This window comes from Gorilla gorilla, chromosome 19 (genome assembly GCF_029281585.2).
Source record: "Gorilla gorilla gorilla isolate KB3781 chromosome 19, NHGRI_mGorGor1-v2.1_pri, whole genome shotgun sequence".
NCBI classification, from domain to species: Eukaryota; Metazoa; Chordata; class Mammalia; order Primates; family Hominidae; genus Gorilla; species Gorilla gorilla.
The window spans coordinates 32,594,931-32,618,337 of NC_073243.2; the positions used below are offsets into that span (position 1 = coordinate 32,594,931).

Sequence of the window (23,407 nt, forward strand, 5' to 3'; positions counted from 1 at the left end):
TTATTTTTTTTTTTTGAGACAAGGTCTTGCTCTGTCACCCGGGCAGGAGTGCAGTGGTGTGATCACAGCTCACTGCAGCTTCGACCTCCTGGGCTCAAGCCTCAGCCTCTTGACTAGCTGAGACTATAGGCATGCACCACCATGCCCAGCTAATTTTTGTATTTTTTTGTAGAGACAGAGTTTTGCCATGTCACCCAGGCTGGTCTCAAACTCCTATACAGTTTAGCACACCTAAACTGTACAGTAACTAGATAAAAGCCTTTGTTGGTGCATACCCAAGGAAGGGATTCGGCGTGGAGACATCTCTCCCTCCTGATGTACCTTCTTCACTCTTGCTATTCTCATGATGTCCTGCACTGCCCTCTCCACAAAATCTATGAAGCAAGCAGGAGATATTGTGTAAACAGTCCTCCCCTGGAATGTGGTGTTCAGGACTACATACTAAAAATAAGCAGAGGCTTTGGTACCAGAGTGTTCCCAGAAGAGAGTCACCATGAGGATGAGGGGATTGGAAACCAAGTCAACATAATTATATTATACTATATGATGTGCAATGAATGCCTATTATACGACATGCACTGTTTCTAAGAAACTTATCTCATTTAATCCTCATAGCACCCTAATAAGGATGGTTCTATTTTACCCTCATTTTACAGATGAGGAAATTAAGGCATAAAGCTTAAGTAACTGTACAATGTCACACAGGTAGATTTGACAAAGCACATCTTAGCCTATGCCTTTTAGTTGAAGGAAATGAGGACAAATAAGTATAGGAAAGCCATAGAGCTATCTTTAAATTTCAAAGAGTTATATGGAAGAAATTATAAATTTGCACTATAGGTGCTCCAAGTCTGCAGGTGAGGGTCATTAATAAATAGATTTCTAGTTAATACATGGAATAACTTTCCAGAGAATGAAGTGTTTCTTAAAAAGGAGTAAGTGATCTCGAGAGGTAGTGAATTACTATTTAAGGGATTCAAACAGGGACTGGATGGTCCTGATGAAGATGCTGGCGAGGATATTCAGGTATTTAATTGGTGGTTTGGATTAGTCACCTTTAAGGACCCCAAAGGCCTTGAGATAATAGTAAATGATTCACTTTCTAATTTCCAGCAGGGTGGGGTTGTGTATTATGGGTAAAGTGGCTATATCAAATAAATTCCAGGTTGTCAACATTACAGAAACAGTCATGGCAGGTTTGAAGAGTTAATTCATAATAAGGAAAGTTGATAAAAAATACTTTGAATCCAGAGACAGAAAAATTTGGATAGATTTTTGACAAAAAGCAGCAGCTGTGTGCATGACAGATGCCGTGTAGTGCAGTAGCTAAGGGCATGGATTCTAGAGCCAGCCCCATGGGTTCAAATCCAAATTTACTAATTTCACTTTTATTAATTGTGTGACCTCAGGCAAGTTACCTAGCCTCATTAAACTTCAGTTTCCTTACCTGTAAACTACTGTGTTAAACACTATCTAATTTTGAATCCCTGTTGGGGGGTATATGTAGATGAGATCATCTTTAGAACAAAGCCTGCAACATAGTGAGTAATAAATATTTGCTAGTATTATTCCAAAGAATGTTCATGACATTTTCGACATTCAAACACTATAAAAGGTAAATCATTTTTAATTTTATTGCCACAAATTGATAAATTGTTGTGAAAAAAAGAGAAACTGGCACACATGAAATAACACAAACATAAGAAAATATTAGACCAAAATAGATTCGAATTCTGTCTCCCAGGCTGGATTGCAGTGGGGCGATCTCAGCTCACTGCAACCTCCGCCTCCCAGGTTCAAGCAATTCTCATGCCTCAGCCTCCAAGTAGCTGGGATTGCAGGCATGCACCACCATGCCTGGATAATTTTTGTATTTTATTTAGTAGAGATGGGGTTTTGCCATGTTGGCCAGGCTGGCCTTGAACTCTTGACCTCAAGTGATCTGCCCGCCCTGGCCTCCCAAAGTGCTGGGATTATAGGTGTCAGCCCGTGCCCCTGGCCTAAACTCTGACTTTTGAAAAGGTTTTCTAAAACTTTATTTTTAAACAATCAACAATAAGTATTTCACTGTGCACCTATTAGTATGTCTAACACAATGCTAAGTAAGGGGAATTATGAGAAGATTATAAGCTTATCACGTGATCTTGTCTTTAAATAGTTTATAACCTAGCTACCTATGATTATGAAGACACATTTTAAAAATTCTAGGACCTAATATCTTTTTTTTTTTTTTTTGAGATGGAGTCTCACTCTGTCACCCAGGCTGAAGTGCAATGGCCTGATCTCGGCTCACTGCAAGCTCCGCCTCCTGGGTTCAAGCGATTCTCCTGCCTCAGCCTCCTGAGTAGCTGGGATTACAGGCACCTGCCATCATGCCCGGCTAATTTTTGTATTTTGGTAGAGACACGGTTTCACTATGTTGGTCAGGCTGGTCTTGAACTGCTGACCTCAGGTGATCCGCCCGCTTCGGCCTCTCAAAGTGCTGGGATTGCAGGTGTGAGTCACTTCGCCTGGCCAGACCTAATATCTTTAAGTAAAAATCATCTTTGAAAGTAATCACTTTGGATAGTTAAACATTTATTTCAATAATGCTACCATTGCTCAAAACATTCTTTACATCTTTTCTTTGGGATTGCCTTTGGAGTCATTGTATAAATCATTAAAAAAAGCAGACTCATTGCTTTAGTTTAGTGTTGCTCTATCATCCTCAAGTATCTAGCTTAGTCACTTGAATTATTCACTAGCTTTGGGTCTCAGTGACTTCTGATTATTTTAAAGTGTCAAATTCACCCTCAAAGACAAGTTTGGCTATTCTTCATGATCTTCAAAGGAATGCACCACAGCATTATTGGACAGTAAGTTCTTGGAGAACAAGGTGCCTCTCTCGCTTCTCTTTGCATCTCTGGTAGAGTCTGTTGCAGTGCTTAACCACAGCAGGAGCTCAATATGCACACACTTGTGGGCTGGAAGGGAAGGGGCTGCAGCACCTCGGCTGCTCAGCAGCTGGAGATAGCAGGGCATGGTGAGGATGAAGGCGAGGAAAGGTTCCAGGTCAGGCTTGAGGGCAACTTTTTCCTGTTCTATTATTTCAGGGTTTTCTTTCACTACTCCTTAGAAGTCTGGCTTTGACAGCGAAGGACAGAAAGGTCTGCCTGAAGCTGGCAGCAGATTCTCCCAATACTCCCTTCGAGCCCTGTGTTTCAATATATACATAATTAATTAATTAAAAGTCTTACCTATAAGTCCAATATGTCATATATGTATATATGTATGTATATGTATATAACCACACACACACACACACACACATAGTCAAAACTTGGTGGATAATCAGGCTAAAGCAGAACTTTTGTTTTAACATACAGACGGAAAACTGCGTCCATATCCATTAATGCCAGGGGCCTTTCTTACATTTCAATAACAATCATTAGGTTTCATACCACCTTTCAGAAAAAGACAACGTATTTCAATTTCATATACTTTTTATTTTGAGACAGGGTCTTGCTCTGTTGCCCAGGCTGGAGTGCAGTGGCACAATCTTGGCTCACTGCAGCCTAGACCTCCTGGATTCAAGCAATCCTCCTGCCTCAGCCCCCCAGGTAGCTGGGACTACTGGCGTGCACCACCACACCAGGCTAATTTTTGTATTTTTAGTAGAGACAGGGTCTCCCCATGTTGCCCAGGCTAGTCTCAAACTCCTGAGCTCCAGTGATCCGTCTGCCTTGGCCTCCCAAAGTACTGGGATTACAGGTGTAAGCCACCATGCCCAGCCTTAAATTTCACATACTTTTATGAATTATATTTATTCTGAAATTTCTAACAGAGTCCTTCTAACTCTATCAATATTTTTATGTAATGAGAAGAATACGAGAACAGTTTTTTTTTTTTTTTTTTTTTTTGAGGCGGAGTCTCGCTCTGTCGCCCAGGCTGGAGTGCAGTGGCGCGATCTCGGCTCACTGCAAGCTCCGCCTCCTGGGTTCACGCCATTCTCCTGCCTCAGCCTCCCGAGTAGCTGGGACTACAGGCGCCCGCCACCACGCCCGGCTAATTTTTAGTATTTTTAGTAGAGACGGGGTTTCACCGTGTTAGCCAGGATGGTCTCGATCTCCTGACCTCATGATCCACCTGCCTCGGCCTCCCAAAGTGCTGGGATTACAGGCGTGAGCCACCGCGCCCGGCCACGAGAACAGTTTTTAATGTAATGAGTCAAAGTATAATTCTCCAAAAAGTAACTAAGAAAATAATACAAATTACTTTACCAATATTTGTTTCTTGTTGTTAGACAAAGGAAGAAGAGAACAAAGGTCCCTGGTCGCAGCCCTTTCTGATAAATATATTTTTATCGTTTTTTCCACTTCACTTACAAAACAATGAATAAATCAATATTTTTGGATGATGAGATATCAGAAATCTAGTGTTTATTGTGTAATCATAAATTTCTGTGAATATCAGTAGGTTTGGGAGTCAGGGTACAAAGGGTGTCTTCTTGCTTTGGTCTATAGAATAATGTTTTAATTCTAATAGCTAATGAATTTTAAGGATTCCTAGCAGATGATAATTAAATAAACTACTCATTTAAACTATTTTAATCATCACCAAAGTATGTTTTCCTCACCTTTTAATTATATTTATATTTAATACTTTTTAAAAAGTATGACACATATACAAACCATCTTCTCTGGTAAATATCCATATCTCCTAGAGGAAAGTTTTGGCTAAGTGATTCTTGCCTACTTTTACAACCTAAGTAAATTTGCATTAGGCAAGTTTTTCCAGTTCAAAAATGAAGACTTTCAAATCCCACTGAAATGAATAAATAAGCACAAAATGGGTGAAGTACATGAGAGTACTGAACAGAGAGAAGACAGCAGAGATTGTGACTAGTTCTAGAAGATGGAAGGGGGATGGAATTATATCAACAGATATACACACATACGTATATATATATATACACACACATATGTATATATATATATACACACATATGTATATATATATACACACATATGTGTATATATATATATATACACACACACACATACATACACAAAAGATTGTCTATCTATATGGAGAGATAGAGAGAGACAGAGTATGAGTGTGTGTGTGTGAAATACAATTATCCATAATAGAACAGTAATTTTCTTGGGGCCCCAAGAAAAATGCCTTCAATAATAAAGTGATTTACTGTAACAAACAATAAAATTTAGAAATTATAAGACCTCAGGGAAAGTGAAGCCCTGTTATTTTTCTTTCAACAATGGAAAAGGAAGTTAATCAGAAATCCCTGGAAAACCAAAGGCTATACAAAGAAAGTCAGACCAAGTATGAAGCAAATTGAAATATGGCATGGATTTGGACAATATATCCACGGGAATGCAAGAGAAGAAAATTCATTTGACCTTGATGCTTGGAACATTCTCCACAAAGTAGCTCAAGTTTTGTAAATAGGATTATTTCTCTTTATCCATGGTCCCATGCATACTACTTTGTTCTGCAGTGAACGTTTTTCTAAATGCAACAATTTTCTATTATTCCTGCAACAGAGTATTAGATTGGAAGTTTGACTGGAAACACCAAGGCATGATGGATTTTAGGTATCAAGGGGAGTTGCAAGACAGACACTGCACAGAAGTTAAAAGGAGGTGGCCATGAACCAGCCAGATGACTCACTTGACTCTCCCCTGGAAAATCTGGACCACAAGAGAACAATGGGCCAGCTACTTTGCTTGTGGGCAAAAGGGGTGCTGTTAAATTGGGGTCAGACCACACTCTCATGGCTTGTCTGCAGAAAGGGTGAAAGCTGTTTTGAGCCTAATGAGAGTGAGAGAGCCAGCCTGAACTATCTAAAATCTGGCCCAAGAGAATTACTGGGGAGGACAATAGGACCCCCAAATCAGAGTATATCTGGAGTGACCTGGTTGAAAAAGCCACTGTCTGAGGCAGAAGTCACAGTCAGAAAAATGCCTGTGGCATGAGAAATACAGACAAAAGTTTCCAGTGGGAGCCTCTGAAGACCCATGAGCGTGCTCACAAAGATTTGCCAGGGTCAGAGGATGCCGGCTTCCTATCAGGGTGCCAGGCAAGCAACAACAGTCTTACTCCTTTATCCATCCTCTCTCTTCTTACTTTGAATCTGAGGAGGCCAGAAACCATGGTAGCAAGATGGGAAGGGAAGGTTGGGAGCATAACAGAGAAAGAGAAGCAGCACGCTGGCCTCTCCTGGTTTCTTGTCTGTGGAAGGCTGTTGCTGGACAAAGGGAGAAGCTTCAAGTTTCAAACATGCTCTGAGTTTTGATTTGACATGAACCTGAACACTTTTATTTATTTTTTATTTTTGGGTTTTTTTTGTTTGTTCATTTTGAAATGGAGTTTCACTCTATCGCCCAGGCTAGAGTTAAGTGGCACAATCTTGGCTCACTGCAACCTCCACCCCACTGGATTCAAGCGATTCTCCTGCCTCAGCCTCCCGAGTAGTTGGGATTATAGGCTCCCGCCACCACGCCAGGCTAACTTTTGTATTTTTAGTAGAGATGAAGTTTTGCCATGTTGGCCAGGCTGGTCTTGAACTGCTGACCTCAGGTGATCCACCAGCCTCGGCCTCCCAAAGTGCTGGGATTACAGGCATGAGCCACTGTGCCCAGTCCTAAACACTTTTAATTACTGAACTGAGACTATCTGTGAAATAAAGTGATTATGGAACTTTCCATTGCCTAAGAGCACCCAGAGAAGTTCTAGAGCTTGTCAGTATTTTCAAATAGGAACAAACGATGGAATTCATTGAGTAGGTTTAAAGGGATAGAGGGAGACAAAAATACAAGTGAATTCTAATTATGTCTCATGAGTCCTGCTTGTTTAATATAACAATTATAATAATATTGTAAATGTTATTCACTGATTTTATATTTTTAGGATCAACCTACAGAGAAAGCTTGGAAGACAATTATAACTATAGAATAGAACAAAATGGTTATAAACCTTGATGATAGTAAAGGATGGTAAAACTTAAAGACACCAAGGGGTAGATGAGAGAGGGAAGGTGGAAAGAAGCAGAGGGGAATCTACTCTTATTTTACAGAGAGTGGAGTCAAGAGATTCCTGCCTTATATTGATGAACTAAGAAACAGGTGGTTAAATATATAATTTTAACTTAAAAAGATATCCAACAGAAGAAATAAAAGTGTAAAGAATCAAAACTGCAAAAAGGAGAACGGGGAAAAGGGGAAGACTATGTGATTTAAATCCCTCAGCTTTCATAAAGGGTTATCAATAGTTACCACTTAAAACTGATGACAAAAGAAATAGAGGTTTGAGATTTCAAAACACAAATGACAAACAGGTTTCCTCTGTGCCATGGTCTGATTGTCTGTGTCCCCACAATGCACATGTTGAAACCTAGTCACCAGCGTGATGATATTAGGAGGTGGAGCCACTGGGAGGTGATCGGGTCATGAGGATGCATCCCTGATGAATGGGACTAGTGCCCTTAGAAAAGAGGCCCCACTCTAACTTTGGGAGGCCGAGGCAGGCGGATTACGAGGTCAGGAGTTCAAGACCAGCCTGGGTAACATAGTGAAACCCCGTCTCTACTAAAAATACAAAAATTAGCCGGATGTGGTGGTAGGTGCCTGTAATCCCAGCTACTCGGGAGGCTGAGGCAGAATTACTTGAACCTGGGGGGCAGAGGTTGCAGTGAACCTAGATTGTGCCATTGCACTGCAGCCTGGCCAACAGAGCCAGACTCCATCTCAGAAACAAACACACAAACAAACAAACAAACAAAAAAGACAAGAGGCCCCAGGGAGCTGTGGTGCCCCATCTACCATGTGAGGACACAGAAAGAAGGTATCATCTATAAGGAATGCCTGCCTCCTTATAGATGGCCTTTATCATCTCTAAGGCCTTCACCAGAAATTGAATCTGCTGACACCTTGATCTTGGACTTGCAGTCTCCAGAACTGAGAAAGAAATTTCTGTTGTGTATAAGCCACCCAGTTTATGGTATTGTTCTAACAGCCTGAATGGACTAAAGACAATTTTGGGAATGGAGCTGGTATCAGGAAGGGGATAATTTTTACTTTTCACTTTATACATTTCTATATTTTTTGTCATGTGCATGCATGACACTTACAACAATAAATAAAATGAGATTAAAGGAAAATAATAAGAATGTTAATTTAAAAATGCTTACCTTGCTCTAATCCAGGGTTTGGTGTGCATGTCCAAACCACTTCCCCAGCTGCCGTGTTTTTCTGAAGCTGGTGGCAAAAAGCCCCTTTCTGGGGCCAGCTCCTCTGCAATTGCCCTGATGTGGTAGGGCTCAAATCCACAGCACCCACCAATGTACCTGACCCCCAGGTTGTAGGCCTCTCTGGCGTATTTTTGAATATCCCATCTGGTGGCAACTCTGGACTCCAGTCCTGAATCACAATAGTTAACAGCATTTCTGTTACTGTTCTCATTTTCAAATGATGGATGCTCTAATGAGCAGTTTTTCCAATTAAAAAAACTATAAACTTTAGATGATGCATTCTTCTGATAGCTCATTTTTGGTTAACTCTGAATGTTTTGTCATATGCAGTCTCTTATTGTAAAACTGGGCCACAATTTATTATAGCCATTTGGATTTTGTCACAACGAGAAATACAAGGACCTCTACTATGCACCTGAGCTTACCAAAGGGATATTCTGGGAGATCCACAAACCCCTCTTTGCCACAGTCAGGCGTGTGGAACCCCAGGGGCTGCACCATGAGGTGTGCTTTCAGCCCTGCCCACTCAAGACCTTCCTTCATGAGCTCCATCGTCTTCAAGCTGGTGTCGGGCCCAAAGCGGCAGTTCACGCCAACGATGGAAGCCCCTGTGCAAAGAAATAACACTTATATTTTATTATTTATTTATTTATTTATTTGTTTTTTTTTTTTTTAATAGTTGGAAGGTACCTTAGAGGTTAGCCATTCCCCTCCACCTCCCACAATTTACAGATAAGAAAACTGATTGGAGTTCATTCTTCTATTTCCAAACTGCTCTCACAATATCAAGCACACTTTGTTAAATTTCGTAAGCAACAACTGAGCTGTGTATCACTGTATGGGTCCAAATTACCTGCCTTCACCAGCCTCACAGCACATTCTCCGGGGGTTATATCATGCATGTCTCCCTCTGGGCCTATGCACATGGTAACTGCCACGGGTCTATCTGATTCTTTTAAGACTTCCACAGCCCACACAGCTTCTTCAACATGCTCAAAATACTAAGAGAAATGTCACTTTTTCTATTGGTCCAAACATAAAGCAGATTTTGAATGGTAAAGGTAAATATAGCAAAACAGTTATAAAAATTACCAAATAGAATATAAACATGCATAATAAAACTTGCTAAGGAATGTGTGTCTATCAGACTGACAAAAGAATACCTTTCTGAGTAAACATTTTCATTCCTATAACAATAACATATAGTTTTTCATTCAGGGATCATTGATTCAGTGAGATGATGCCTATTAGTAAAAAAGAAGAAAACACACCCAGAGGTTTTCAAAGTAATTGAGTATTTAAAATCATAATTTTGTAATTTTGAAGGAGGAAAAGTTTTGCTAATAAATTTTAGATTCATCTCTTATAAAACTGGGGTAATCTCTGAAACAATGAGTAGCTTATCATGTGTTATACTTCAAAGAGCTTTTATATTCACTTCTAGTTAGATATTCATAAGTGCTCCATAAAGTAGGAAGGGAAGTACCATTTCCCCGGATGAGAAGATTGAGGCACAGCATAGGAGAAATAGCTACTCCCTGTCTTTGCCAGTGGTGGACAGGACATCTTGTCTGGTAAACCCATGTCATTTTCTTGGGTGCTTCCCAGGAAGCCCCTTCAGTGCCCAGCTGAAAAGCTGACCTTAAGGCAACTAAAGAAAAGCCAGAAATCTTCCTGTTTCTTCCCTCTTGAGTTAGAAACAAATTCTGCAGAAGCAGTGTGAGGAATTATGAGAGAATCAAAAGACGGGTTCTTAAACAAACAGAGTGGTGTCATCATCCATCTGGAAAGCACAGAGGGTGGAATTTGTGCTTGTCCCTGCAGATGACTGTTCCCAGTGGGGTTGGCCAGGCGTGGGCAGGTGGATGAGGCAAGGTTTTCAGTAGAGTTCAGTGGGGTCACTAGGGGGAATAATGGTGGGGGCTATTCTCTCTCTCTCTATCGAGACAGAGTATCATTCTGTCGCCCAGGCTGGAGTGCAGTGGTGCCCTATCTTGGCTCACTGCAACCTCCGCCTCCCAGGTTCAAGCCATTCTCCTGCCTCAGCCTCCTGAGTAGTTGGGACTACAGGCTCCCACCAACATGCCCAGCTAATTTTTGTATTTTTAGTAGAGATGGGCTTTCACCTTGTTCACCAGGCTAGTCTCGAATTCCTGACCTCATGCCATCCACCTGCCTTGGCCTCCCAAAGTGCTGGGATTACAGGTGTGAGCTACCGCGCCCAGCCAGGGGATATTCTCTTGTTTGGAGTAAAGTTGTGGGTTGAAGGCATGACCCCAGGCAGTAGCAGTTATGCTGGGAAATGGGGAATGAGGACTTTCGTTTTGGAAGCGGAGGAAAGAGAATGTTCTGGGCCTTCATGTCCAATCAATGACCAATTCTTACTGATTCTTTCTTCAAAATGTAACTCACATGTCATAGCTTGAGTGAAAGCAGAGAGGCAAGAAGAGCAAGACATGGATGGAGAAGGCTATGGAAACTACTGGGTGCTGAGCATTATTGGTGGGGCCTGGACGAGCCTGGATAGCCACCACCTTCCAGGCCTTGTTCTCTCAGTCCCCAGCCCACACATGCAGTGCCCTCCTGCGTGGATTCTCCCTCTGGAGAGGGTGCTCCCGGAGGCACTGTGCCCTATGCTTCCTTATAGGTTGTAGAGTCCCCCAAGTCAGCTTCTGCAGCCACCCAGACCTTAGAAGATAAAAGGCTATGGTCAGGCCTCTCTTGGGTCTGTCCTTTGGCTCCAAGAGAACCTAGCATACCAACGAGGGAATGTTGGCCTTGACTACCATGCATTTAAATAAACCTTTGACCATCCACATGGAAGAAATGAGGGCAGAATGTTGTCCAATACCCTCATGAAATGTGAAGACTCTGCAGTTATGCTTGCAAAATAGGTTCAATCCTTTTCCTCCAATACTAGCCTCACCTCTGCAATCAAGAAGTCCACATTTTTCCAGGCGAAAACTTCTAGCTGTTGTCGAAAAAGTTTTTTAATTCTAGCTTCATCCTTGTGGTATTTGTATATTGATGTCTGGCAGATCCCCCCTGCTACCAAAGCATCACCTTTGCCAGCCACTTCCCTGGCGAGGTCACAGGCAGCAGCATTTACATCTTCCCACTGAGGTTAGAGAGCAAGAGTTCAGATAGTGAGCCTAGCAGTTTGAAGGTAAAATATAAAAGATAACTATAGGGACAATAAACAAGTAAGATGAGTATAAGCCACTCTCTTCAATGCAAGCAGAGAAGACCAGTAGAGTTGGGTACAATCTCCTCTGTTACCATGACCTTATATTTCCATTATTGTACTTACCACATTGGATTTTAATAACTATTTGTTTGCCTCCCATACTTGACCTTGCACCTCCAGATAGGGTCTATGCCTTTGTATCAACTTTGAGTCTAACATAGAGAATGGACTGTAGCAGATACTCAGTACATGTTGGTTGGTTGAATGAATTAATGGGCATTAACACTTACACGTATTAATATTTTACATTTGCAGAATATTTCACAATACTTTCACATCCTTGGTCTTACTTACTCTTCTCAACAGGTCTATGAATTTAAGCACTACTGTTGTCTCCATTTTACAGAGAGAAAACCAATGCTCAATGCAGGTAGGTGTCTTACACAAAGCCACACAGCCAATAGGTGGCAATGCTGGATATCAAACCCATTTTTTCTCATTTCTACTCCAGTGTTGTGTTTTTTAGGGCCTCCCTGTCTCCAGAAGAGAAAAGTGTGAAATGAGAAGGTGAAAAGAGCATCTATGAAGTGCTTTCTCTCTAAAAAATAGCACAAGAAGACAGCCATGCCCTTCCAATGGTTTATTTTACCCCTAGTCCTGACCCCTCCTCTACCTAAATGGGAAGAGAAAGCTAATTCATTTAGTATATATTAACTTCTGTTTTTTTCTGAGATGGGGTCTTGCTCTGTCACCCAGGCTGGAGTGCAGTGGTGTGATCTCGGCTCAATGCTATCTCCCAGGTTCAAGCCATTCTCATGCCTCAACCTCCCGCATAGCTGGGATTACTGGCACCTGCCACCACACCCAGCTAATTTTTGCGTTTTCAGTAGAGACAGGGTTTCACCATGTTGTCCAGGCTGATCTGGAACTCCTGGGCTCAAGTGGTCTGTCCACCTCAGCCTCTCAGAGTGCTGGGATTACAGGTGTAAGCCACTGTGCCCGACCTATTTAGTATATATCTTCATGTGAAAATTAATACATAGATATTTATATGGACTTTGTAATAAAGTATAGTAACACATAATCAATTCCATAGCTTCCCATGAAGAGGTTATTTTTTAATAGATGACTCCCTCCCCCACACCCAGCCATTGCCGTTTACCTTGCTTTCCATATTGTCCTCACTGGCAGAAAAGGTAAAAGTCTGCATGACATTTGATCCTGCTCTCAAGAATTCCATGTGAAGTTGACGAACTACAAAGTAGTTGGGTTTTAAACATTGAAATAAATGAATAAAGAAATATTACAGAAGCTATCATTTTCAAAAGCAGCAGTAGCTCACTGACTCCCGTCTCTTTCAATCATACCTCAGTTCAAACCTAGTAGTAATAAAAAAGTATAGATTAAGGTCAGTAGAATTCATAGGCAGGATGTACTGTTTAGAGCAGGCTTGTATTGTTCTGGTGATGGGCCTCAATGACTTGGTGCAGTCACATGCAGAGATTAAAGCCAGACTGGCCAATTATCCCTTGGTCTCTTGGTCTAGAGAGGTTTATTCTATACCTGTGTTGTAAAGGACATAGCTGGTCTACTATAGTCAGCACTGGCAGCCCTTAAAGTAAAGTGAGGAGCTTCTCATAGAAAGCAGAATGCATGTGGGTGGCACCCATATCAGAGTCAGCAGCAAGCAGTTTGGGAACATCAGAAAGCAGTCTGGAAGCTTTTCCTGGATATCTGAAAGTCATTCCTTTCTCTCCTTCACCACTTTCGCCCCTCCTCCCTTATCCTTACTCTTGTTATTCCAGCACTTTCTTCCCAGTTTAGCAAAAAGGTCTTTTAACATTAAGAACAAGTTCTTCTGGGGCCAGATGAAAACATCCTGTTAAGCACCAAAGGAACAAAACTTGGTCCTGCTCTACCACAGAACTCTGGGTGTCCGATGCACCGATCATAATAGCCATCGTACTGATGATACGGGCACTTCACACGGGTTAACTTGTGAGTCCTCACACCTAGCCCATGTTGTGCCCCCATGAAACAGATTAAGATATGGATCCTTGGAGAGGTCAAGTGACTTGTCCAAGGTCACACAGCTGGTCAGTGGAAGAACCAAGACAGGACCCTAGGTTTATCTGATACGCTGTGTGAATATACATAAAATCAGAGTGAATCAAAAGTTCCAGTCTCAGCTAGTGTTCTCTTACACCCATTTCATTCTTTGGCTTTATTTTCTCACTTTAATTTAGGAGAACAAACACACAAAAAAAAGAGTTAGAAGAGAATTAAAGTTTTAATTTCAGGTAACTATCTAATCCCATCATAGTTCTTTACTTCTAGCTCTTTTTTTTTTTTTTTTCCAGCCAGGAGGATGATATAAAAATGTGTTGCCTTCCTTGCCCTCCCAACCCTGGAACCTGGCTGTCTGTGCTCTGTTACACTGTGACTACCATTAATCACCCTCACTATAAACACTGTTACACTTAACCACGTACATTGTCAGCAGGGTGAATCAGAAGCAGGAACAGTTTTGCTGTTTTAAGGAAACTCTGTATATCTACAAGGTAAATATTCATGGAACAAATATTAAGATGTCTATTTTAGCACTGCCTATACATTAAGATGCAGATGTGTGTGTGTATGAGAGTGTGTGTGGGTGTGTGTGTGAGAGTGTGTTGTGTGGGTGTGTATGTGTGTTTGTGGTGTGTGTGGGTGTGGATGTGGGGTGTGTGTGGATGTGGGGTTAGGGGTGTGAGTGCATGGGTGTGTGTGTGTGTGGGAGTGTGTGTGGGTGTGTGGATGGGTGGGTGTGTGATGTGTGTAGGTGTGTGTATGAGAGAGAGAGAGGTCATTTTCTTCCATATACTTCCGCCTGCATACTGCCATTATCTCCACATCTTGGCAATCTTAGCAAGCAAAACACCCCTTTGAAACAGTTGTTATTTTTTTCTTGATCTTCTCTCAATCAGATTTAAATAAAATACCACTCAGGTAGACATTCTTGGGGATGTGGACACCAACCTGCGTCTGGGTGTTCTATCACTGCCTCTGGAGTCCAGAGCCCAGCCTTCACGTAGCCTCTCTTCTCCAGAGTAATGAGAAAGCTGCCATCTCCAATCACAACCTCCCCACTCTCCAGGCGCTCCAAAATCCCCTGAAGAAGAGAAAAAAAGCACCTAAGCTCCGCTCTACTTTTTTTTTTTTTTTTTTCCTAAAAGCATTTTCTAATTTTAGGTAAAGTGGTATTATGTTCTTAGAGCTGTAGTTTTGTTAAAATCATGTGCTCTAATAATATTTCAGAAAGATTGAGCATACCATATTTTTTGGCCGATCCAGGTTCCTATTTTGTACAATGAAAGGGCTGAGACTATTTATTCTTAAATAACATTTAATCTGAGTCTAATTATAGCGCTGATTCCACGATAGTTATTTTGGCTTTTCAACATGTTTGTGACAACACAGCTAGTTGTCTACCTAGTGTGCATTCTCTCCCCTGTTTTTGTGTGCGGGGACAATGCCCCCAACTTTCAAAAAATTCCCAGGTTCCTTTGCCTCTGGGAGCAGCCCTGTGACACAGTGCTGGCCAGTGAGACACATATGGAAGCTGGTGGAGGATTTCTGGAAAAGTTTTGCTTTCCTGACATAGACGCCCACTCCCTTCCCTCTTGTCTATTTTCCTCCTTCCTGGCTGGAATGCCAACATAATGCCTGGGAATACAGCAGTCATCTGACAGCCATATGAGACAGATTTCTTAAGACATCCTTGGGTGGCTACAGCAGCCATGGGCTGTTACCCCTGGACCTCTTGTTAGGTGAGAAAAATAACTTTTCTTCGTGTCAGCCACTGAACAGAACTGTAGTGGACACAACGCTTTGTAGTCATGCAGTGTGTTCACACGTGTCTTATCATTTGGCACTCCCAGCAACTCTGCCAGTGAGGCAGGACAGACAGTTTTTATTCTCAGGTGTAGATGAGGAAACTGAGGCTCAGAATGGTTGACTTGCCCAAGATCACAGAGCTAAGTAAGTAAAAAATCAGACTAGCTTCTAAATTCCTACTCTCTTTTCCTTCTATTTTACCACCTTCCTATTTAGCCCACTCATAACTTATTTAAAAGGTTCCATTCAGAGCAGTTAGCCATGGGGTGCAGTTTCCTTTTGATACAGGAAGGCCTCAGGCCTGTGCCCACAGACCCTGGTGAGGATAGGCACTCCTGCTTTGCGCCCAAATGTTGCATTTTCCAAGACCACCCTGGCCCGCCACACCTCCATCCTGTGCCTATAAAAACCTCAAGACCCTAGCAAACACAAACACAAGCAGCTGGACGTTGAGAGGAACACACTGGCAGAAGAACACACAGACTCTGGCAGACCATCGGTGGCAGAATGACACAAACGACGTGGAATTCGGCCAGGGGTAATCAGAGGAGAGTCCGGCTGCTGAGCGGCCTGACTCCAGGGGAAGACCGCCTTCCCACTCCATCCCCATTCTGGCTCCCCATCCATCTGCTGAGAGCTACTTCCACCATTCGATAAAACCTTGCACTCATTCTCCAAGCCCATGTGTGATCCAATTTTTCCAGTACACTGGCAAGAACCCCGGGATACAGAAAGCCCTCTGTCCTTTCGATAAGGCAGAGGGTCTAATTGAGCTGATTAACACAAGCTGCCAGTGGACAGCTAAGCTGAAAGAGCACACTGTAACACACACCCACTGGGGCTTCAGGAGCTGTAAACATTCACCCCTAGACGCTGCCATGGGGTACCTGCATGCTCCCCCTAGGGGTTTAAGCTGTGGGGTGCTGAAGAAGTGATCCACGCCCCCATCACACACCCTGCAAGGGGCATAAGGGAACTTTTCCCATTTCACTTGGTCTAAAGCGCATCTCCCCAGGTGCCTGCAGGGTCATCCCCTCACTGCTTTCTGGTCTTTGGTCAAGTGTCACCTTTTCAGAGATGCCTTCCCTGAGCAATGCAAACCACCCACTCCTCCCAACCCCCCACAGCAATCCTGATCCCTCTTTTGTAGGCTGCATTAGTGGAAGATGCAACCTTTTATTGATAATAGGCCAGTTCATTTCAGGCCTGCCCATAGCTGGACACAAAGCAATGAATGGATCAGGGAGAAAAGCCTCAGATGCCTCTTCTAACTAGTCTTATCTGTTCTATGAAATCAACATAAACCCCCTCAGTTCCTGAATCCAAGGGAGACATCAAGCAGGGTACAGAGGCAGCTTACTGGCCTACGTGTTGGGTGTAGGGTAAAACTAAGCTGTGTAAAAAAGAGGCCCCCACAACAGTGGCTTTAAATAAAAGTAGTTTCTTTTTCCTCTGTAAGAGGAAAGCCACTGTTTGTGGGGGACTCTTTTTTACAGAGTGTGCACCAAATTGCACAGTCCTTTCATCTTATTGCTTTGCCATTCCCTACGGCAGGGGTCAGCACATGACAGCCCACAGACCAAATCTTGCACATAGCCTGTTTTTGTAAAAACAGTCTTAGGTAAAACCCTGCCCATTGATTTACATATTGTCTAATGGCCACTTTTCCACTACAGTAGCAGAGTTGAGTAGTTACCACTGAGACTGTATGGCCCCCAAGGCTAAAAATAATTACTATCTGACCCTTTACAGAAAGCGTTTGCCAACCCAGCCCTAGGGTACTGTCCTCCTCAGCATGGGGGAAACTGGATCAGAGTCACGTTCATACTCTGTCTCAAACGATGAGGAAACAGTGTGGCAAAGCTCATCCTAAAGTTTTTAGCTCAGACCTAGAAGTGACTCATCTCATTGACATTTACATTTCCTGCGTGAGAGTTTAGCCACATGGCTCTACCTTGCTGCAAGGGAAGCCAGGAAGTATCATCAGTGAATGTCCACGTGTCCAGCTCCAACGCTAATCCTTCGGAAGGAGGGGGAACAGATTTTGGAGAGAAACTGCTTCTGTTCTAGTGTCTGGCATCTGCTATTTCTCCTTTGCTTACTCCCCACACAAAGTGACCCACCCAAGGTGTCAGGAGCGAGCTTCCTTGGATACCAAGGAACAAAGAGATCCCAAACACATTTTGGCCATATTGCTTGATATATTATTTTCTTCAATCTTTTCCCAGGAGGCTGGAAGGCCATAAAGGCAATAAAGAATAAGAGGGAAGCTAATTTGATCTTGGTTACAGGAGTCTTTGTCCTTACCTGGGTCAATCCTGGATCTAATAAAAGCAACCAGAAATTAAAGCAGACATGTGAGGATCTTCCCACAGAGCCTCCCAGGACAGTCCTGTTAACAGTATGGAACCAAACATGAGAGGTCAAATATGGCTTGAATGATCTCTCAATCTCCATCGAATGGCATGACTAGAGAGGGGGCTTATTCTAGCTTTCTCCCCATGTGCGGTTTAGCTGCAGAAGTACAAACCACTCTGGCTAAGCAGAAAGGAGTTTAATATTGAGAAATGGGTACATAAAAAATTTACACTGGGCTTCCAGAAATGACCCCTAGAAAAACATAACTGAATTGGCCGGCTGGGGCTGCACCCTCTGCCACAACTAAGAGAAGCCACTATTGAACTGCTGGCTTCAGGACACAGCTATCATATAGGGAGAAGGAGCCTGCTCCAGCGACATCAGCTGCCCCTCACGTGACCCTGGAATGCTGCACTATGGCCACATTTGCTATGCTTCCACCTTCCCAGACTCATACTGGTGCATCTGATTGGGGATGCTAGTTCTTATCCAGATCCTAGCTGCAAAGGAGTCTGGCAATGTGGTTAGTTTTCTTTCCTCTGCAGTGCAAGAAGGTCCATCAGAAGGGGTTTAACTAGAGGTAAATACCAGGTCACTATACCTACAGCATCTTCTTTTTACTGTGCACTTGGAGGGCAGGCAAATGGAGCCCAGCTGTGTGAACTATGTTAAACATAAACACTGTTTTGGCAGAGAGAGCTCTAAACTCTGGTTATTTTTCCATATTTTATATCTAAAGCTGAATTTTAGCTGAATGCAGAAGAAATGTTAATATTTACTGATTCTCATCTCTTTCTTTCTCCTCCCTGCATCAAATGCAATTCACTCTTTTCAATTTGTACTTTTGAAATATAAAAAAGGCCTTAAATTTTGGATGTTTATTGAGACCTTCCACATGTCAGGTATAGTTGTGGGCAAGTGGGATAAACATCAGAATAAGACAAGGTCTCTGCCCTCCATAAGCTCAAAGTCTGGCTACTTTGGGGAAGGCCAATAAATCAACAAATAATCACAGCAGAATGTGACAAATAAATGCTACACAGGAATACAGAAGAGAAAGTCAGAGGTACAGTTACTGTGTACAAACTCTTTTCCTGAAAATCCCATACACTTCATTAGGTTCACCATGTTAAGAATCAAATTTAGGCCAGGCGCGGTGGCTCACGCCTGTAATCCCAGTACTTTGGGAGGCTGAGGCAGGCGGATCACTTGAGGTCGGGAGTTTGAGACTAGCTTGGCCAACATGGTGAAACTCCATCTCTACTAAAAATACAAAAATTAACTGGGCATGGTGGCAGGTGCCTGTAATCCCAGCTGCTTGTGAGGCCGAGGCAGGAGAATAGCTTGAACCTGGGAGTTGGAAGTTACAGTGAGTTGAGATTGTGCCACTGCATTCCAGCCTGGGCAACAGAGCGAGACTCTGTCTCAAAAAAAAAGAAAACAAAAAAAAAGAATCAAATTTAATCAAACAATTGTCGAGGGAAAACATTGGCACAGAATTCAGATGTTGTAGGTTAGCTTCTCACCTCCCACATCCAACCTATCACAGGGTTATGCCAAGTGTATTACACATTTCTCAAATGCCCCACAATCCTCACTGCATTTGATTATTGAAATGGTCTCCAGTTCTCTCCAGCATTGAAATGGTCTCCAGTTCTCTCCAGCCCTACTCTGAACTGTCTTCCATTGCTACCAGAGCACAGGCTCACTGACCCAGTCTCACCTGTGATTATAACCCTTTTGTGTCCTGCTTAACTTCACAGATCCTTCATTCATGCATCCCCCTGTACAGCAGTATCTGGTTACTTACTTGTCACCTCAGTTTGACTGTAAGAGGCTTGGGGGCAGGTGACATATCTTATTGGTCTATATCCCTACCACCACATATAACAACTAAAACGAGTAGATACTTAAGAAACTATGCCAAGAATTAGCAAATAAACAGGACTGTTTTGAAAATGTCAGATGTGTTGCATATGCTAGAATTTTTGTCCTGAAGAAGAAAAAATGTTACTCTTTAGCAGACAATTAGGTAGGTTTTAAGAAAATTGTATATATTTTGACTGTCTTCATGAAACCAAGTAAAGGGAGGACATTTTCATTTGTTATCTGGATATTTGTCCACCATTTTAAATTTGCCATTTTTCTTTTCTTTTCTTTCTTTCTTTTTTTTTTTGAGACAGAGTTTCACTCTTGTCGCCCAGGCTGGAGTGCAGTAGCGCGATCTCAGCTCACTGCAACCTCCACCTCCAGGGTTCAAGCAATTCTCCTGCCTCAGCCTCGCAAGTAGCTGGGATTATAGGTGCATGCCACCATGCCCAGCTAATTTTGTATTTTTTTAGTAGAGACAGGGTTTCACCATGTTGTCCAGTGTGGTCTCGAACTCCTGACCTTAGATGATCTGCCTGCCTCGGCCTCCCAAAGTGCTAGGATTACAGGTGTGAGCCACTGTGCCCGGCCAATTTGCCATTTTTCTACATAGCCATTAGCAAAATAACTAAGTTATCAAGATTTGAGATCAGAGCATCTTTTAGCCCTTCATTCACTGCTATTCTAACTACCTCAATTAATTACTATACCAGTATGATCCCTTCTTTAGTTTTTTTTTTTTTTCTTACTTTTAAGTTCAGGGGTACATGTGCAGGATGTGCAGGTTTGTTACATAGGTAAATGTGCGTCATTGGAGGTTTGCTATACAGGTTATTTCCTCACCCAGGTATTAAGCCTAGTATCCATTAGTTACTTTTCCTGATCCTCTCCCTCCTTCCACCCTCCACCCTTCGATAGGCCCCAGTGTCTGTTGTTCCTCACCATTATACTAGTACGATCTAAAGTCAGCTGTAAAATTATAAAGACAGGAACATGTAAAATAAGGAACCCTGTAAATTAATTTTGCAGTGTGTTTATATTTTCATTCCCTCCTCCCCATCAGTTTGGCAGTGAACCTGCCTTGCATCTGACAGCGAGCTCTAGGGTGCATTTATGCCCCCTTTTTGCAGATATCACTACGTAAGACCTCCGGGTTTAAGATCTGGCTTCAAGACATCTCTATTCATACTCAGTGGGGATCAACTTCACTGTGTAGTAGGAGGTGATCAGAAAAACCCAGTCTGTCTAAAATATCTTCCCCTTTTCCTAGATTTGCCGGCAGAACTGCTCTTTTGGATTTAAGACCTAATTGGAGGTCTTGTCTGTGGCAATTAAATGAATTCTTAAAATGTACCTGCTAGCTGAGGAGAGAGGTGAGATTAGTTCCTTCCCATTAACACCTTAACTCCCAGGTACACATTCACATGGATTAGTGTGTGATAATCTTGGTGTTGTAACAGTAGAGGCCCCAAAGACATTGAACAAAAACAGGGCATTTTAAAAACGTTTAAAAAAATGAACTGTAAAGATGAACATAGCATTAGAGAAAGTTGAGAGAAAAAAGCATAATGTTCTTTGATTATTTTTATTAACTGTATTCTTTCGATGCTCACATTTTACTTTTATAACCTGAAAAAATATCCTAAAACATGCTTTTTAAACCAATATTCCACATCTTGTGTAACTATTACCATTATTGTGTCCTTCCTTACAGTGTGTATATAAATATTTGTATATGGTTGGGATCAGTTTGTGATATATTTCCTTTTGCAACTTAACATTGCCAAGGCACTTAGCTGGTTCTCATACTAAGTTATTTAACTGTCTAATAACTTAAGTAGATGAACCTTAATTTATTTAGAATCCCGTATTGCAGAGTATCTTAGTCGTTTCTAACTTTTTAGTATAAATAGCTCGGAGGTGCACATTTCCACGCATAAACTGCCCCTCCTCCCTTCCTCCCATTCTAAATGACAGGGCTGGAGCGGGTGGGGGTCTCTGAAGGGTCCTGGGGATGTCCTTTGTCCAAGCTCATGCCCTTCCTAATTTTGCTTAGTCACTCCTTCCTCCCACCCCCACACATACTCGACGTAGAAATGGCTGGGCATAAAGCCAACATCTGGTGACCAGACCAGGAAAGGGGCCAGGAGCTGGGGACCACCGGGTGAGAGGAGGTTGAGGGGTGCTAGCGAATCCCACCTACCCTCCACCCTGCACCGCAGCTCTGGGGGCGTCCTTGCCCAGGACTGGTTTCAGACCAGCCGGCGACTCGCAAGGCCAGGCTGCTTGGCCAGGCTGCTGACTTTTCCAAAACGCGAGGGGACTGTCCGAAGAGTTCCGGGACGGATTAGCCCAAAGAGCTGCGGGCGAGGGTCGGTTGAGGGAAGAAAACGTGTGCGCGACCTGAGTCCGAAAGCTAGACTTCTGATCCTCGCTCCCCGCGGGGCTGGACCCGTGACCCTGAGCTAGTCGCCTGACTCGCCGAGCCTCAGTTTCCTCACCTGTGAAATGGGGATAATTGTGAAGATGAGGAGATAACTTGAGCACAGCACTCTGTGCAGCGCCAGGCACCGAGTAAAGGCTCCATAAACGCTAACCAACCCGTGACAAGGGAAAATCGAGGCTCAGGGCCATCCCGTCCAAGTGTTTTGCCGAGGCCTCAGGGCTTGGCTAGGGATGGACGCGGGGTGTGAACGGAGTCGCTCGCAGCCCAGCGGCCAGGAGCTCCGCGAGGATCGAGAGGACGAAACTCACCTTCTTGGCCCCCGGGCGTCCGGCAGGTGCCATGGTGCCGCGGCTCTGTGGGCGCCGGGTTCCCGGGCGCGCGGCCGTCTAGGAGCCCGCCCCCAGCCCGGGGGGAGGATCCGACCGCCGCCCCGCCGCCCCGCCGGCCCCGCGGCCTCAGGCTGCCCGCTGGCCTCGGAGCAGGCGCCTGCGCCCTCGGCCTCGGCCTAGTCATGCTCCGTCCCGGCGCGCAGCTGCTGCGGGGCCTCCTGCTGCGGAGCTGCCCGCTGCTGGGCTCCCCCGGGCGCCCGCGCTCTGTCTGCGGCCGGGAAGGGTGAGTGGGGCCCCGTCCTGCTCAGAGGCGACGGGGCGGCTGCGGGGGTGGGAGCCAGAGGCTGAGGCAGGCTCAGGGGTTAGGAGCGCTCTGGCCTCCAAGAAATAGGCCTTGATATATCTTCTCGAATTATCTTTTAATTATAAAGTGAAACAGTATCCAAAGGTTCCCCGTGTAAAGTCTCTCCTGCCCCAATCCCCTTGGCCAGTCAACAATTGTTAATAGTGTCTTCTGAATCTGACCAGAGACAGTCTATGCATAGGCAAACACAGGTCAGTATAGGTTTTCCTTTGGCTTTTTGACATCTTGCTTTTTACAATTATCAATATATCTTGGAGATTGTTCCATATCAGCACACACTGACTTGCCTTGTTCCTTTTAATGGCTGCATAGTTTTCCATCCTGTCAATATTCTACACTATCGTTAGTCTATTCATTAACATTTAAATGGTTTTTGGTTGTTTATTACTGCAAATAACGTGCATGTGAAAATTCTTATGCATCTATCTTTGAGTACATATGGGAGTCGGTAGCACAGTTTTTAAAGGTGAACTTGTTAGGGAAAAGGTTACGTGCATCTGAAAGATTGAAAGACAGCAACACGTTCTCCAAGTGGGTGGCAAGAGTTTGCATGCGGCACACCAGTGTGTGTCTGTTTCCCACATCTTCCCTGGATCCCAGAATAGCCCATTTTGTTATCTTTGCTAAATCTGATAGGTAAAAATGGCATGTTCTTGTTCTGATTGGTCTGTATTTAAATATGAGCAATGCTGAACATCTTTCGACTTCTTATGTTTGTAGATTATTCCTG

At 43.3% G+C, this 23,407-nt stretch overlaps 2 protein-coding genes across 4 annotated transcripts in view; one reads left to right on the top strand and one right to left on the bottom strand.

The window, feature by feature from the left end:
* Window positions 1-1,611: 1,611 nt before the first annotated feature.
* BHMT2 (betaine--homocysteine S-methyltransferase 2) lies at window positions 1,612-22,419 on the bottom strand. The gene is made up of 8 exons (XM_004058652.5): window positions 22,293-22,419; window positions 14,454-14,586; window positions 12,598-12,689; window positions 11,175-11,366; window positions 9,102-9,249; window positions 8,674-8,856; window positions 8,189-8,417; window positions 1,612-3,193 (listed from the first exon to the last, which is right to left on the bottom strand). The coding sequence occupies exons 1-8, from the start codon at window positions 22,323-22,325 to the stop codon at window positions 3,112-3,114; spliced, it is 1,092 nt and encodes a 363-aa protein (XP_004058700.4). The 5' UTR covers window positions 22,326-22,419; the 3' UTR covers window positions 1,612-3,111.
* DMGDH (dimethylglycine dehydrogenase) overlaps window positions 22,393-23,407 on the top strand; it is a 72,498-nt gene continuing 71,483 nt past the window's right edge. For 2 of the 3 annotated variants that reach the window (XM_055366965.2, XM_055366964.2), the window contains exon 1: window positions 22,393-22,596. In XM_055366965.2, coding sequence (XP_055222940.1) covers window positions 22,496-22,596 — 101 coding nt within the window. In that variant the 5' untranslated portion in view covers window positions 22,393-22,495. The remainder of the gene's footprint in view (window positions 22,597-23,407) is intronic. The other variant, XM_004058650.5, reaches the window with a different exon arrangement.

Coding starts and splice junctions, on each gene's coding strand:
- BHMT2 (XM_004058652.5), bottom strand. CDS start 22,325: ATGGCACCTGCCGGACGCCCGGGGGCCAAGAAG. Junction 8,857..9,101: donor TGTGAGGCTGGTGAAGGCAG/GTAATTTGGACC, acceptor TTCTTTGCACAG/GGGCTTCCATCGTTGGCGTG. Junction 8,418..8,673: donor TCTCCCAGAATATCCCTTTG/GTAAGCTCAGGT, acceptor ATTGTGATTCAG/GACTGGAGTCCAGAGTTGCC.